Source organism: Patagioenas fasciata, chromosome 17 (assembly GCF_037038585.1).
Source record: "Patagioenas fasciata isolate bPatFas1 chromosome 17, bPatFas1.hap1, whole genome shotgun sequence".
NCBI classification, from domain to species: domain Eukaryota; kingdom Metazoa; phylum Chordata; class Aves; order Columbiformes; family Columbidae; genus Patagioenas; species Patagioenas fasciata.
The window spans coordinates 10,155,793-10,171,791 of NC_092536.1; the positions used below are offsets into that span (position 1 = coordinate 10,155,793).

Here is a 15,999-nt window from a genome sequence, read left to right on the forward strand (position 1 = left end):
CTCCCCGGTGCCCACCGCCGAGCTGGGGGCGAGGAGGGCAGCTCCGGTCCCGCCCTGGCAGCGCCCACGGCGGCGAGGGCCGGTCCCGGGCCCTCCCCGTGCCGGCTTTAACCCGCCCGGTGCCGGCGCTCGCTCGGCGGCGGTGAGAGACCGAGGGGTCCCGGCCGGGGTGTCCGCGGTCCGCCGCGGCAAGCCCGAGCGCACCGGGCCGGGCCTGGCTCCGCCGCGGCGGGGCTGAGCCCGCCGCCCTTTGTCCGCCGCCCCGGGGCAGGTGCGGGCAGCGCGGCCAGGGACAAAGCGGCCGGGGACAAAGCGACCGCGGGCTCCCGGGCTGCTCCCGCCGCCGTGCCCGGCGCTGGGCGCGCTCCCTCGGCGCGGTGCGGGCGCGGCTCCCGGTGCTCGGCCCCGGCGCCGCCGGCGGGTTTTATGCGCAGGGCGGCCGGCGGGCCGGCGGGGGTGGGAGGAGCCGGGCAGGTTGTGCCCGCCGGGCCCTCCTCCCTCGCTCCCTCCCCGCCCGGCGGAGAGGGGTCGGGGGAGGGGGCAGCATGGCCTGTCCGTCCGGCCCCTTTTCCAGCGCTCATCTGCCCCGGGAGTGCGGCGCCGCTCCTCGCAGGGAGAAGAGGTCCGAATGGAGACAGACGGCAGCCAGCCCGGCCTCGCCTCCCCGGACTCCCCGCACGACCCCTGGTACCGCCGCGGCGGCCGCCCCCACCGCCCCCCCCACACCCCCGGCCGCGGCCGCCCCCTCCCCCCGGCCCCGGCCGCCCGGCCCGGGCAGGCGCGGCGGCGGCGGCGGTGCCGCTGCCAACATGGCCGATCCGCGCCCTCCCCTCCCCGCCCGGCCCCGCCGCCGCCGCCGCCACCCCCGCGGGGCGCCGCGGCCCCCCGGCGCGGCCCCGCTCACGGCTCTGTCCTTCCTCCCGCAGCAAAATGTTCATCGGGGGACTGAGCTGGCAGACCACGCAAGGTGAGCGCCCGGGCAGCCCCGCACCTGCCGCCGGGGCCGGGGGTGGTGGGGCCGGGGCCGAGCTCGGCGGGGGCGGCGGGGCCGGGCCGGGCCGGGACACCCAACGGTGGGCGCTGTGCTTACAGAGGGCTTGCGGGAGTACTTCAGCCAGTTCGGAGAGGTGAAGGAGTGCCTGGTGATGCGGGACCCGCTGACAAAGAGATCCAGGTGAGAGGCCGGGCCCGCGCCTCCCTTCGCCCCCACCGTGGCCCGGCCGCCACTTTAACCAACTTTCTCTCTTCTCTCTGCATCCCCTCTCCTGCCCGGGCTGCGGGGCTCAGGGGCTTCGGGTTCGTCACGTTCATGGACCAGGCTGGCGTCGACAAGGTCCTGGCCCAATCCAGACATGAACTGGACTCCAAGACGGTGAGATGACTTCTCTCATCCGAGGGGTGCATTTGCCGGTGGAGCGGCTGTGCTCGGAGCAGCCATCGATTGCGGTGTTTGATTTCCAGTTAGAGGTTGTAAACTATCGATTCCTGGTACGGATCGGTCGGCCTTTTCTCCGTCCTGCTTACCGGCGGGTAGCCCGGCTGCTGCCTGAGCGCTGGGCTCGCCGCTGACCCGGGGTCCGTGTCCTGGCGTGGGTCTGCAGATCCCGGTGATGGTTTTCCTCCTGCCCAGCGGTCGTAAGGCCCCCCTGAGGAGTGACCGTGACCCCCTTGGAGTTGGGACACCTGAACACGTTTGGGGCGATGACTGGCACCGGGAAATGGATGTGGTGGCGTTTGGGGAGAGGGGAGCTGCCCCTGCCCCCTGTGTGCTGCCAAGCACCCCAGGAGTGCTGTCCCTACCACCCAGGCCCTGCTTCCCTGGCCGTGGTGGCCTGTGCCCTCCCCTCGCAGAGGCTCTCCGTGCTGCGCGCCCCAAAGACTCTCCCGTGGTTTCCCCGGGCGAAGTTTTTGTAACGGTCATGGAGGTTCAAGACTTTATTGTCTCCAGGCATGGCCAGCGCCCGCCCATGTGGGCCACCACTGGCCTCTTGGAGCAGCTGCAGCTCCAGCCCTTGCTCTGCAAGCAGGGGCTGATGAGAAGCCCCGGCTGGGCCAACAGAAAGATTTCGGTGGCCTGGGTTGGTGGCGTATTGTGCCCCATCCTGCCTTGCAAATCTGTGGTGCTCGGGAGATGTGTGGGCTGTTTTGGGGTGTGGGGGTGAGGTGTCTGAGTGGGAGGTCCCTTCTCTGTAGTTTTAGTCACTTGCCTTCCCCTGAATTCCTTTTCCTTATTGCTGCCCCGGGGTGAAGGTGAGGGTAGGGATGGGGGGGCGGTGGGGCTGCAAGGGGGCGGCACAGTGAGGGGAGACGTTTCGGCTCATGGCCCGGGCTACCCAGGAGTCCAAACGTGCAACTTTATGTCTTCCAGCGTGTGGCTCAGGCGTCTTGGCCTTTATCTCAGCAGAAGGGAGAGGGCGGGAGAGCAAGACCCGCTTTCTTAGGGTTTACGGTGCGAGTTGCAGCGAGATTTATGTCTGTTCCTGTTTAACTGCTTGGATCGCTCCCTTTGATGTGCACAGGTCCTTCCTCCCCACGGGAGCTCCCGGTTAAACCTCTCCAGCCTTCCTGGCCGAGGCTGGGTCCCCAGGACTCCAGCCCTCCTCCTTTCAGGAGTGATGTAAAGTGAGTTTTGCTCTGGGGGAGGGTTATGGTAAAGTGTTTTGAGGAGGGCCCAGGGCTTTCTTTTTTTTTCCTCTTTCTTTTTTTTTTTACTAGCCTATGTAAACACGGTGTCTGCTCAGCTAGTCCCGTCATGAGTCTGCGGGCTGGCATAGACCTCTCTTGGAAAGGCAAGTGATGGATGTTTCTTGTAGCACTAATCCCAAAAGCATTTTGGGGCTCGGAGCAAGGTGAAACCCACTGTCTCCATTCTTCTGCCCGCGCCGCCGCCTGTGCGAAGCCGCTCCATGTCCCACCGTGCGGCTCACGAGGGTGGGGAGGGACAGGCGGGAGAACAGAAGGGCCTCGTGGTGCAGGGGACTGCCCGGCCATTGAAATTCCCGGCTGCATCTGCTCTGCTCGCCCCGCTGGCGCGGCAGAATGGGGGCAGTTTCGCCAGGGCCCTTCCTTTGTTAGGAACTTTGATCCTCTTCCTACTTTGTTTTTTTTTTTTTTAATTTTTTCATTTAATATGGTTTTCGGCTGGGTCAGATGTTTTGGGGTGTTTTGCCTGGTGAGAAGTTGGTCTTGTGGTGCCCCATGGAGCCTCCGTACGGCTTTTCCCTGCAGAGCTGAAAGGCTCTGCTGTGAGTCATGGGTTAAATGACACAAACTCATCTGAATCCTAATTTAAGGTTTTATGAAACTTTGCAGGAAAAGGCCCAGTGTCCCGAAAGGACAGCCTTCTCTCAAGGCTCAGTGTCTCCTGGCAAGGAGCACTTGATAGACAGTGTCTGCCCAACTTGTTGCTTCATTGTTTTCTGATTCTTCCTACCCTAACGAGGGCTGTTGGCCCGATTCTCTGGGGAAACCTTGTGCTTTTCAGACTCCTCTTTGTTTTTAAGCTAGATAGTACCAGCCTACGGAGTTATTTATGGAAATGCTTGATATGAGAATTGGCTTTGCAGTCTCAAGGTAAAAGATTTGCGTGACTTTGTAAAGCTGCAGCTGGCCGCTGCCTTGAGCTGCTGCTTTATGTGCTCTGGGAAGAGCGGGCTTGGCGGTGCTGGGTTGCCCTGTCGTTTCTTTGTTGCCATTACTGAGTTTTTGCTGGGTTTGTCTTTTGTGGTGACGGAGCAATCTGTGGCTCTGGGGTAGCGCTGACTAACAGAGCAAACGTAGCTATGGAGGTGCGATGAACGAAGAAACCCAGTCCTGAGGTCTCACGGATCTTTCCCTGTTCTGCCCCTGTTTTGGGGGCAGCGATACCAGCTGGGTTCATGCAGGAGTTATGTGACCTGAACTAGTAAATGTTGCTGTAGGTGGCCTGAAGAGCATTAGTGGAGGAGCCTGGCTTGGCCCACCTGCGACTTCAGCAGGATTCCTTGTCCCCAAAGCCTTGCGGGGTGAAGTGGAAGCGGTTTGAGCTCAAGTGACTTCCCCTCGCTGCAGCCTGATCCTGGGGTTTTGTTATTTTGGATACAATCGGAGCAGTTCTGAATGCTCTTCCTCTTAGCAGATTTCTGTCTAGGTGTGTAAAAAGGATCTATTACGTCAGTGGGTGACACTGAAACACAACTCTTCCCAGGCTGTTTGTGTTGACACCAGAAATGGAGGAATAAGGTACCAGTGCTTTTGCTTTAATTAGAAAGACTCCAGCTACTGAGGACCAGTCCAGTTCAAGTAACTTGAGTCTGGCACTGAACTTGCTCCCCTCCGCATGTTCCCAGGGCTGCCCCTGCAGTTGGTCACCCCAGCCTCCCTCTACCTGCAACAATAGCTGGTTGTGCAGAAGAATTTGTGAAATGACTGCCTGCTCCCTCCAGCCAGGAGAACGCGTTATCTCTGCCCAGTTGATCACACTCAGGGTAATGAGAAAATGAGGCTGAGCTTAGCATTGCTGAGTATGAAAGCATCTTCTTGGCAGGAGCTGAATGACACTGGCTGAGAAGTAAAAGACAGTAGATTATTGTTTTTGCTTATTATCTGCCATCAACCTCCTGGTCTCCTGCCGTCCCCTGTCCTCAGAATTCGCCGTGGGTGTCTGCACTGGCCAGGAAACGGTGGGGGGTGTGTGCGGGGAGGGGAGGGACGGGAAGGTTCAGGTGCCCCAGGGAGGCACCGGAGGGTGTGTTAATCTGCTGGCGCTTGGAGCTTGGAGAGGAAGGTTTATTTTTGAGTTTATTTGTGCTCTTCACTTTTGCCTCTGTTTACTTACGTGCTGAGTTTATTTATGTTGTAAGCTGTGAGTCAGGACGGAGGTGGGGAAGGCAGGGAGAAGAGCTGGTGGAAGGGCACGGGGAGGCTGGACTGCAGGGCTGTGTGACAAGTGAAAGGATGTGGGACGGGAGGGCGGCCAGGCTGCAAAGCTGAACAAAGCGGCGAGAGGAGCTGGAGAAACACGGCTTCCTTTTGGGCTGTTCAAGCTGCTGGGCTGATGGGACGACGCTCTGGGCTGCCCTCCGAGCTGCAGCCTGTCCAAGCGTGGGGATGAGCCAGACCTGCCTTTACCACAGGTCTTTGTAAGCTGATTTGTAGCTCTGGATCATCCCCGATGTGATGTAACTTTACAGGAGTTGCTGTAAAAATAGGCTGTAAAGAAAGAGGTGGTGACTGAGGAGAAGAGGAGGCTTCATGGGTGTTTGGCTTGCGGCTGCATTAGTGTTGTCCCGGCTTTTGTGGTGTGTGAGGCCGGTGCAGGCGCATGCTCGGCCGTGCTGAGCCCAGCAGAACGCGCGGCACCTGGATGGCGGCGCGGGGACCGGCAGCAGGTTTATAGAGAAGCTGAGCAGGCACAATGGAGGCTCAGCCTGTGCAGGGAGGCATCGCCTCATTGTGTGCGGCGCTGCCTGGGGAGCGGGGCAGCACACTGCCCTGCCGCCGCAGCCTCCGCAGCCCGCTGGGCTTTGAGCTCCTCCGTTTAATTTGTGCCATCCTGTCTGTTCTTTTATTTCTTCACCCTGTGTTTTGTGGCATGGAATGTTTGGCTTTTTGTGCGCTGCCTCTTTTCTGTCCTGTTACTGCCCAGGTGAGCTCTGTACTTGTAGGTGTAGTGAAAGGGGAGAGCAAAAAGGCAAACGAAAGCGCTTTTAAGATGAGGCGGGTGATGCAGGGCACCCAGGGGCAGGCCGAGCGGGAGGGTGCAGCCCTGCCTGTTAATCCCAGCATGTGATGGGCTCTCTGCTGCGTCTGGCCAGCGCTCAGCCGGAGACAGACCGCTGCATGCTGGGACTTGTAGTCTCCCTGGATTACACCTTACCGAGGGGGAAAGATGTCTGCGGCCAGCTTCGTTTTACACACCTCAGGTAGATTATTTGGGTTTCTAACAAGGTGCCACATGGGCAGAGACAGCTGTGAGCATGGAGGAAAACCCAGCGTCTGTAAACAAGCAGCAAAAGCATGTTCACCTGTTCTTCCCTGCATCTCTTTCAGATTGACCCGAAGGTAGCGTTCCCCCGCCGAGCACAGCCCAAGGTAAGCACTGCGGGCAGCCCTCGCTGCTCCAAAGGGTGAAATTCGTGGCGGTGAATCTTGTCCAGTGCATGCGATGGAGCTGCTCCCTGGGGTTTGCTCAGGACTCGCCTGGGGTGGGAGCTGCTGTGCTGCAGCCCAGCCTGATGTGCTGCGCTGTGTGTGCTCCCACTGGGCTTGCAGTGCTGGGGGTTTGCATGGCACTGGAGGAACTGGGAGGCCTCTTAGTTGTACTTTAGGATGCACTAGTTAGAGTTGGTGAAATAAGTGCTGCCCAGGGTGAGCTTAGTCCTTCTGGAGTTGCAGCCAGTGCCTGGAAGTTTCAGGACTAAGGAGACTCAGAACAGCTCCGTGCTGGGGCGTGATACAGGTGGAAAGAAGGGTCGTGTGTGTGCACATGCATGTGTACAAATAGGCATATGGCAGAGAGAGGGGCAGAAAGGTTTCATTTTGTGAGATGCCCTCGTGTTCTTCAGCATTGGAAAAGGCAGAAGGAGTTTGGTGTTGGACTTTATCTACAAGAGGCTCTGGCACTGAAATCTGCAGTTGCAGGAACTTTTTCCAGGCTTGCAGCTAGAAACTTCGAACTGGAGAGCCGTCAGTGGGCTGGAGACTGCCTTTAAACTTTGGGTCTGCCTTTAACTTTGCTCTTGGATGGGAGTTTTTAAAGTTCAGAGTCTCAATTCCAAGTGCTGTCATGGGAGAAGAGCTGGGGAGCAGCAGTGTCGAGGAACAGAGAGGGAAGAGGAGACTGGTGCTGGGAGGGAAGTGGGGGGATCAGGCACCAAGAACAATTGGTGAGCAGGTATCCCGAGTAACTGGAGCCAGGAAGCACATGGTAGGAATTGGGTTAATTCCATTAAGCAGTTTGGTGACAGAAGGTGCTTTAGTGTTAGAACGGGCTGCTCTCCAAGCCAGGGAATTGCTGCGGATTAGCCCTATGCTCCTTGGGGTAATTAGGACCATGTGTTCCTCTGAGAGCAGGGGAGTAGCCAAGCAGCTAAGGGGAGGATGCAGCTGGAGAGCCGGTTCAAAGGACGTTGGTGTGCCTCCGCCTGGCAGCAATGGCCCCGCTCAGGGTAGTTAGTTTTCTTCCTTGTCCCAGCCGTGTGAATGACAAGGGGCAGAGGGATGTTCTTTTCACCTTCTTGTACAGGCAAAAGAGATTTAACTGGGAGTTGACTGGGGAATGGGTGCAAAATTAGGCTAATTCCATGCAAGACCAGATAATTTACAATTTGTGAGCTCAGAGGGCCTCCTGCCCATCTCTGCCGTCTGGGGAACAGAGCCGGCTTCTCCGGGGACCTGGAGGAGGCTGACTGTGCTGGGTGACAGGGCTGTGGGGACAGCTGGAGGGCTGGGGAGGGGACAGTCGTGTCCTGTGTCTTCAGGGCAGGGTGAAGGTGCCAAGAGAGCAGCAGCAGGTTTGCGGGGAGAGGTGGTGTGCTGTCTGAGGAGAGGGTGGCGGCTGGGCACTGCAAGCACGATGGGGCGAGTGCATGAATTGGGGTCTGGCGTGGGACACATCTGCCAGCCGTGTTTGGCCAGAGGGCTTTGGGAAGGTGGAAGCTCAGCTGTAGCAAAGGGGCATGCGGTCCTGGCAGCAGACGGGAGTTAGTGGCCTTTTGAATCTCGTTCTCTGCTCACTCTGGGTTTATTTGGTGAATTCCTGTCCTTCCCTTTTCCAGATGGTGACCCGAACGAAGAAGATATTTGTGGGTGGTCTGTCCGTGAACACTACTGTGGAGGATGTGAAACAGTATTTCGAGCAGTTTGGGAAGGTAAGTCTCTTGAGTGGTATTGGATCAAAGCTGTTGCTTCTGGGGCAAAAACGAGTTTTCTGAACTTCTGTAGAGGTGAGAGTAGGAGCTTGTGAGTGTTTTGTGTGAGGCTAAGTAGACTGGATGTCAGTTACAGATGCTGGGTGGCTGTAATGTCTTTGCAGGGGCTACAGCCAGTGACTCCTGCTGTGTGATGATTTGAAACAAAGAGTTTGTGCTTGTTCCTGGAGTCAGTAGGACCTGGGCTGAGGGTTTTCCAGTGTTTCTCAATCCAGAGGCCTCCTGTGGCCTGCAGATGTGCAGTCTGTTCAAATGCTGGAGGAAGGTTTGTAGACAGTCCTAACAGAGCGGCTGTAGCATCAAACCTGTGACTGTGGCCTGTTTCTAACTCTTAAGCCTTGCGATTGATATTTCAGTAATCCTTTATTAAAAATAAACCTTTTGGTCCTGAAACTTTTCCTGCTGAGTCTTGGGCCAGTGGTGATCTTAGTTTTGGCTGTTTGAAGAAAATCTGGCACTATGTCTGTCCCTTGTCGTGGTGCAGCTCAGGGAAGGGGTGGCTTCTGTGGATGGAAGTCACTTGTGCCATGGTCCGTGGCAGGCAGGTGTGCAAACTGTGAGTTGGGATTGAATCGGAGCATAGAAGGGAGCTCGGTCTTGGCCTCTTAGCTGCGTCAGGAGGTTGTGAGCATCCCCAGGAGCAACCTCAGTGGCATTAGACTAAAGGATCCCAAGATTTTTCATGGGATTACGAACTGAAGGGGATCATTGTATCCAAATCCTGAATGCGGTCACCTCTGGGGCAGGGCACTGTGACTGTTTGGCTGTTGTTTGGTGGTGTTGTGCATGGCTTTGCTGTTTGGGGTGGGAAGTGTTGGATTCTGTAGCTGTTGGGAACTTCCTGCCCAGTTGTGGGTGCAGAACGCAGTTTGCTGGGCAGTAATCTGGCCGGGACATCGCTGACAGCATCATGGGTGTGGAGGAAACTACCACAGGAACTGTAGAATGTGAGGGATGAAGGCTTTAGTATTAATTTTCGTCTGAAAGATCCTACAAAAGGGTGTTGTTATGTAAGGGCACATTAATTGGTGAAAGAAAGGAGAGTTTTGTAACCAGTTTTGCCATATCGTTGGAACTTCTGGGCAGAAAGTTTAGAACAAGTGTTTGCTCAGTACCTTTCTTCAGCTTCTGAAGTCAAATCTGCATGTCCTGGGATGATACCGTGTCTGCAAAGTGGGACTCCTTTGTATTTCTGTTCAGTCCTAAGTGAAAGTGGCAATGGCAAAAGTGGTCACATATTCCCATGTTTGCTGGTCATTAGCTCTGTGTGGTTTTTATTTTCTATTAGAAATAAGCAAACTGTGTTGTGTGCCCAAGAGCTTCTACGTGGTGTCATTGAAGGCGTCACCACTAAAGATGGTGTTGTCCGTGTGTCTGTGCAACCTGAAGGTTGTTGGTGTGACTTGCGTGTGCTTCTGCGCTGCTGATGGATGCGTTTGATAGGAAAACAGAATGCCTCAGGTGTAATCGCCTTTTAACCTTCACTGTACCTGTGTTCATTTGAAGCAGAAGCACATCACGTAGCGCTCTGTTTACAAGCAGTTATAGTTGCTCTAGACTGAGAAGTACTTTTCAGTTCTTTTGGGGTGTTACGCTGTTAACGTTCCTCTTGTTTAATGGTCATGTGCTGAAAGGTGTCCTGACGTCAGGAGAGTGGCGAGAACTGGTTGTGTCAGATTGTTTTCTTGGGACTGGGCAGAAGGGAGAGTTTTGCATAGCTCAGTGCAATTCATTTCCGAAGAATTAGCATCCTGGACAACATCCGGTGCTCAAAATCTGCATGAGGCCGATGCAGCTGCCTCTTGGCTCTGGGGAGTTTCTGTGGGGAGAGGTCAGGGCTGGTCAGATTGACTCTCCATTTTTGGGGCAGTTTCCTGAGTCATCTGGCCGTTTCAGCTGAGGAGAGACTCCTCAGAGCTCTTGTATAAAGCAGCGTTCTTGGCCTGTAACCGTCTTCCAGATTAAGCCTCAAATAATTCACCCAAGGCCAGGAGAGCTGTTTCCTGAGGAATTCTCTTCAGTCGGTAGCTCCGTATGGCTGATGCGCAGGATCAGCGGGAAGGCGTGTTTCAGAGGAGAACCTCCACGGCCATCAGCTCTGGGGCTCTGAGCTCTGAATGTGCTGCTCTGTGGTTTCCAGGGCTAAGAAAAGCCTTCAGTTTCATATGTGACTCATGGAGAACATGATTTTGGTACACAGGCTCTTTTGGTGTTTGTTTGTGATGCTCTGGGGCCTCCTGGCTTTCAGAGGTCTCCTGAGATCTCTTCTTCAGAGGTGCTCTGGGCACCCCACTCTGCAGACCTCATCTCCTCGATTTATGGCATCTTTAGTGAGAGATGCTGAAGCTTCAGCTATGTTATCCTCATCTTGGAAAGCCTGCCTGAAAAGATCTTTTCTAAGTCATTTGGGCCAGTGCTACTTCTGGAGTTGGATTGGGACTGTGTGAAAAGGAATTGGTAAGGTTGCCCTTCTAGAGGATTTACCCTCCAAAGAAATGGCTTTGTCTATGTTCCCTCTGTTTGTCTGTGCCCCACGATGTTCTAGGAGAGAGGAGAAAAATCGCTCCTTATTTCTCCTGCCTGTCCAGGAAAGCATGGGAATGCTTAGGATCTAGAGAGGAGAGAAAGGGGAGCACAAGTCATCCTGCCTTGATTCCTCAGGATCAAGGTACCAGATTCCCGGCGGTGATTTTTAGTCAATTTTTGAGAATCCAGTGGCAAGCTCGGTGTGGATCTCGACTTCAGGCAGAGATCATCCTCTGCCTCTGAGGACAAGGGAGCCCGGCCTGCTGAATGGGTTTTGCACACAGGGTATATTCTAGGTAACCCTCAGGCTGCAAGCCTAAGTGTGTGTTAGATTTGCCACCACTTAAGGCCTTTAAATTAGGATAGATGCTTTTTGAAAAATACATTTTAGTCCAGACAGAAAGCACGCACATGCTGTAGGAATTATGAGGGGAAGTGCTGTGGCCTGCAGTACAGATGAGGTCAAATTAGATTATCATGATGTTCTCTCCGGTCCAAATCTGTGAACTGCAGTTCACAAGTTACCAAGGTAGCTAGCACTGGTGCATCTTGGGTCAGAAACAACACAGCTTGTGTGTGCATTAGCAGGAAAAAAATGAAAGACTGGTTGAGCTGAAGATGAAATGGATTCCCATTTCGTAAAACAAAATTCCCAAGTCTGATTTTCCCATTTTGGCATTTCTGCTTACTCTCCTAGTTTTGTTTTGTTTTCTTTCCTTGCTGTGTCCAAATCCTTCTCCCAGCTTTGTAAAATATAAGTGGCAAAAGAAAAATGAAAATGTATGAGAAGGAAATCCATGAGTGTTACCTAGGGATAAAGGAAGAAAGGGAGAGGCTGGCACCCCAGTTCTTTGTATCAAAATAACAGGCACAAAAGGTGAAGCTTCAAAGAGGATCCCAAATACAATGTGAGTTTCTCTGCTTCAAAGAAGGATCACTTTATTTTTTTTTTCCTTCCAAAACTGTGAATGAAAAATATGGGCTGCTGTTTTCCTGAGGAAGAAAACACAAAGGGTTTTTTTAGTAGAGTGAGAGAGACTGAGAAGAGCTCTCAAGCTGGCTCTGGTTTGTCAGGTGCAGCTGCTCGCACTTTGAACATAGCGGGATCTCTAGGAAACACTTCTGGCTCCAAAACTCGAATCTCTCTGAGATGCAAGCTAAGGCCATGGACATGCTTTCTAAAGGAGATTATTTTTTCAACTGTAGGACAGAAGTCCTGGCAAGAATTGCATTCACAGTGTGTGTAGCCAATTGTCTTGGCTTAAGCTGGATGGTGTTGGAGATCTTTAGACTGCACAGGGAAGTATTTCAACAGCCTCTCTGGATTGAGGCTGCCGCCCTCACCAAAATCAGAATCAGAGAAGGAAGATACCTTGCGCCTACCACCTCGGGCATAGCTAGTCCTCTGTCTACTTCAACATGCATGAGGATGCCTCAGAGCAGCTCGTGTCCCTGCTTCCTCCATTGCTACTTCAACCTGTGGGAACATGTTGGTTTGTATTATTTTTTAGAGGGGAAAGCTGTTCTCCATCAGGGTAATTTGTATGGACCATTGGGTCTCTGATCTTGTAAGCAAGTTATTTGTTTCAAATTGTAAATGAAGAAACTCAGATCATCTTTCTTTTTCAAGGGCTGGTCGGATGAGGTTTTGTGGTAGAGAAAGTCAAATAAATTGCGAGATAGGAGGCTCAGAACAAATAAGGTCTTTTTGTCATGGAGCTTATCTAAGCTGTGAAATCTTTGCCTCAGGCTGTTGTTGCTAAAATTTGCATAGGCTCCAAAACGATTGGACAAATTCATGGAAGGTCTTCTAAGTACACAGACACGCTGTTGAGTTCAGGAAATCCCTGAAGCACAAATGACTGGAAGATGATGGAGTATGCTGAGGTCTATCGTAGTATCCTTGCCTTGTCTTTTATGTTCTTTCAAAGGTGTCTGTTATCGGTTGGTATCTTGGGAGGTATTGGGCAAGGTGGACCTCTGCTCTGATGTGGTGTAGCCTGTCCTTTGCTTGTCATTGAGAGAGAAGTTGGTCCTTTCAGAAACTAGAAATGCAGAGTTACTGGAAGAAGTGGGACCTGGACCCAGTTCAGGTGTTCTCTTGTGAGCTTTTGCATTTCATGAAGTGGAAGTGCAAGGAACATATTCACAATGACGTCTTTGCATGACTCACTAATCAGTCGTGGCTCAAAAGGTGCTTGAGAAGTGTTTAAAACCAGTCTGCGTCTCTCCCTGGGCGTGCAGGTGATCTGCGTGTGGGGATGAGTCGGTCACGAAAGCTCAGCCCTTCTCTTAAGCGTATCGTGCCCAGAGAGAGATCTGCTCTCTAAAAATATCCTGGAAGCAAACAAGAAAAAAGATCTGCTGAGGTCTGAGGACGATTCTGACCTTTAGGCTGCCATCTAATACTCAGTCCAAATTCTAAACTGTTTGCCTGAAACAGGTTCTGAGGTCTCGCTCGGGCAACGACTCTTGTACCATCCCACCCAAGAGAAAACCACCATGTCCAAGGCGCTGGATTCAGTGAGGATTGGAGTGTTTGCCACAAATGCATAGTCACGTACACCTGCCAGAAAAATGGTGCGGTTGACCTGGGTGTATGAAATGAGTTTTCCTGCTGACTAATGGGAGAACATTTAGATACCGATGGGGAATTTCGTTAAAGGAAGACTTGTTCCTGTGCTTGTGGTGGGTGTGGTTTCCCTCACTTTGGATCGGGAGAATGTTAATTAATCCTTAATCTGCTGCTCTCTGGAAATTTCAGGGATCAAAGCTACTTGTCAACCTGCTGTGGATTTCCAAACTGGATTTTGGATTTTCTTCCGCAGATCAGAGGGCAATTTATGCAAATTCTCACGCATAAGATGGTCGCAATGAACAGATGGGGAGGGGAGGAGAAGGGGAATCTGATCACCTCTCTTGCGGCAGTAGCCTGTTTGGCTTGTGGTAACAATGCCACTGGAACAAAGGGTTCTCTGTGCTCCGCATCTGGTAGGCAGATAGCCAAAAATGCGGTAGCAGAAATGGTCATTCAGGTCTTTGGTGGGTCATTTGATCTTTGCCAGGTGCCGGCGGTGTGAGGGCGGGCAGGAGCACCTGGGCAGGCTGTGCCTCAGGGTGGGCTCTGTCCCTCGGCCGAGTCTCATTCCCGGAGTTTTGAAGCCAGATCTGCAGCGCAGGTGAGCAGGGTCCTGGTGCCATGTGTGTCCTACACCCGCTCCCAGAGCCGGGCTCTGCGCCGCGCGTCCTCCGCCCCAGAATCGGGGCCAAGTCATTTCTAGATCATTTCGGTTTGCATTGCTCATTCTGAAGCCGACTCGGCAGCTGTTATTCTTCTGCCTGTTTTTTCTACACCAATGTTGTCATGGTTCCTTCTAGGACGAGCCAAGACATCTTTCATTGCTATTCAGGTGGAAGATGCCCATTTCTGCAAAACCTCTGCTTAAATATTTACAACTGTCTTCAAAGTTTGCCTGTGTAGAAGTGCACCCAGCACTTCTTATCAAACTTGTGTTGGAAATTTGTTTTTTTTAATCTGCACAAGGCTGTCATTGGCTTCCTCCTTTGCGGACACCTATGACTGTCCCAGTAAGACTGGAAGATATTAGAGTGGAACTAAGCCACTGAAAAAAACAACAACAACAACAACAAAAAAACAACAGAAACGGGGCCTTTTGTCCAGGGCCAGGTGGATTGTGCTGTGTTCTATTTGGGTACAAAATGCCTCACATCTGTGCACCTGGTTATTTGGGCTGTGCTGAGGGCTGGAGAGTCTCTGAAACGTGTGACTGTCCCTTTCCCTTCCTGTCACCACCACGCTGCTCTCATCAAAACCAGGTGCTGCTTTGAGAAGGACCTGTCTGCTCCTCTCAGGAAGGTGCCGCTTGCTGCAGGAGGTCTTGGCAGTGGCAGATCCATGGAGGATTGGAAGAGCTTCCCTCCCCAGGGACGAGCCTTTTTTCACTTTTTGAGTATGTTACCTCCACTGAGCCAAAGCCATGATCTTTCTTCCACTCCTGTTTGGTTTTCCAAAGGCAGAAAGAGCTGCTGGAGACAGAGCTCAGAGGAGGTGATGCTGGACAGCTTGGGTTTAATGTTCAGAGGTTTGGTACCTACTGCTGACCTGCCAGGTACCTGCCAAAGAAATTGTCTCTTGTGGTCGGGTTCCTTGGGAAGGATGTGCTGAGAGAGCAAAGTCTCTGCTCTTCGGCCCCCTCTTTGTCCTTGGCGTTTTTGACCCTCGTGGCTGAACATGGTGAGAGACATCATTCCTCAAAATTAACAAACCTTGAACTTCCAGCCTCACATGTTGGATAACAGAGGCCCGGACCAGCAAGTGAAGCTGTTCCCTGGGAGAGAGCCTTGACCACTAAGCTAAACAGCTTCCTAGTAAAGTGATCTGCTTCTTTGACTATGTTTAAAGAATTGAAACAAATATTTATTTAAGGGTGGGGAGAGAATGGGGAGAAAGACAATTCACCCAGCAAAAAAGCCTTTGCTAAAGTACAGTTATGATTGTAGATTATTTCCATACCCTATTAAAAATTATCTTGGGGGTGTTTCTGAAACTCTTTAGTGCAATTTTCCACACACTTCTCCCCCATCCAGTTCTCGAGTAATTGATCTGGTTGATCTCTGGCAACTGCTGAGGATGGGCTGGAGATGCCACCTCCATTCATGGCTGTGCCAGTTCCCCAGTGTCCCTTGTTTCCCCATCCCAGGCTCCGTGTCCCCCGGGGGGGCGAGCCAAGATGGCGGCACCTCTGTCCCACAAGAAGCCATAGTTGGGGACACACGCACAAAGTGGTTGCAGGAGGGGGTCTGGCTGTGAAACCTTTCTCCTGTGTGTGACCGTGGTTTGCCTGTGGTGGAGGGAGGGAGGGAGGGAGGGAGGTGTCGGCCCCCGTCGGGCGCCCTCCCGCCCGCCATCCCGGGCCGCGCTGTGTGTGAGGGCGCCGCCGCTGGCGGGGCGGGCGCAGCGGGGCGGCTTTGTGCCCGGCGCTAATCCGGGCGGCAGCTGCCATTGGCGGCCGCGTTGCCATGGCGACGGGCCCGCCGGCGGCCGCCTTTGTTGGGGCCCGCGCGGCCCAGCCGGGAAGGGCCCGGCGAGGCGGGGGGGGATCGGTTCACCGCCATAATAGCTGTCCGCTGGGGGCTGCCACTCGTGGGTGGGTGTGGGTGCGGGGTCGGGACAGGCCTTGCTTCCCCCCTGCCGCGGTGGGAGCCGGCCATGTTACCTTCATCCCCTCAGCGCTTGGTGCTGCCTGGGTGTTCGGCTGGCACTGGGCCTCAGGGAGAGGCAACCGGTCTCCATCTCCTCCCCTTGCTCCAGACCAGGAGGGATGAGCCAGGAGGGATGTGGCATGAGGCCGGAGCCCTTGGGCAGGGTGCTGGAAATGGCCGCTCCTTGTGGGTGCGGGGAGGCTCTTCCCCATCTCTGGGTGTGCTCCGCTGTGGGCTCCAGCACCCTCACAAGGTTACAGGGCTCTGCTTTATCCCACGGCACTGGCTGTGTGCTGAGACCACCCAGCTTATCTTACCTGTTACCTTGGAAGGAGACAAG

At 53.9% G+C, this 15,999-nt stretch overlaps 1 protein-coding gene across 11 annotated transcripts in view; it reads left to right on the forward strand.

The window, feature by feature from the left end:
* Positions 1-466: 466 nt before the first annotated feature.
* Positions 467-15,999, forward strand: part of MSI1 (musashi RNA binding protein 1) — a 30,465-nt gene continuing 14,932 nt past the window's right edge. For 3 of the 11 annotated variants that reach the window (XM_065851690.2, XM_065851691.2, XM_071815788.1), the window contains exons 1-6: positions 502-687; positions 927-967; positions 1,093-1,174; positions 1,288-1,372; positions 6,031-6,072; positions 7,758-7,850. In XM_065851690.2, the coding sequence (XP_065707762.1) occupies positions 629-687; positions 927-967; positions 1,093-1,174; positions 1,288-1,372; positions 6,031-6,072; positions 7,758-7,850 (402 nt within the window). In that variant the 5' untranslated portion in view covers positions 502-628. Of the gene's footprint in view, positions 688-926; positions 968-1,092; positions 1,175-1,287; positions 1,373-2,354; positions 2,623-4,882; positions 5,115-5,143; positions 5,627-6,030; positions 6,073-7,757; positions 7,851-15,999 lie in introns of those variants that run through there. The other 8 variants (XM_071815784.1, XM_071815787.1, XM_071815782.1 and 5 more) reach the window with 7 other exon arrangements.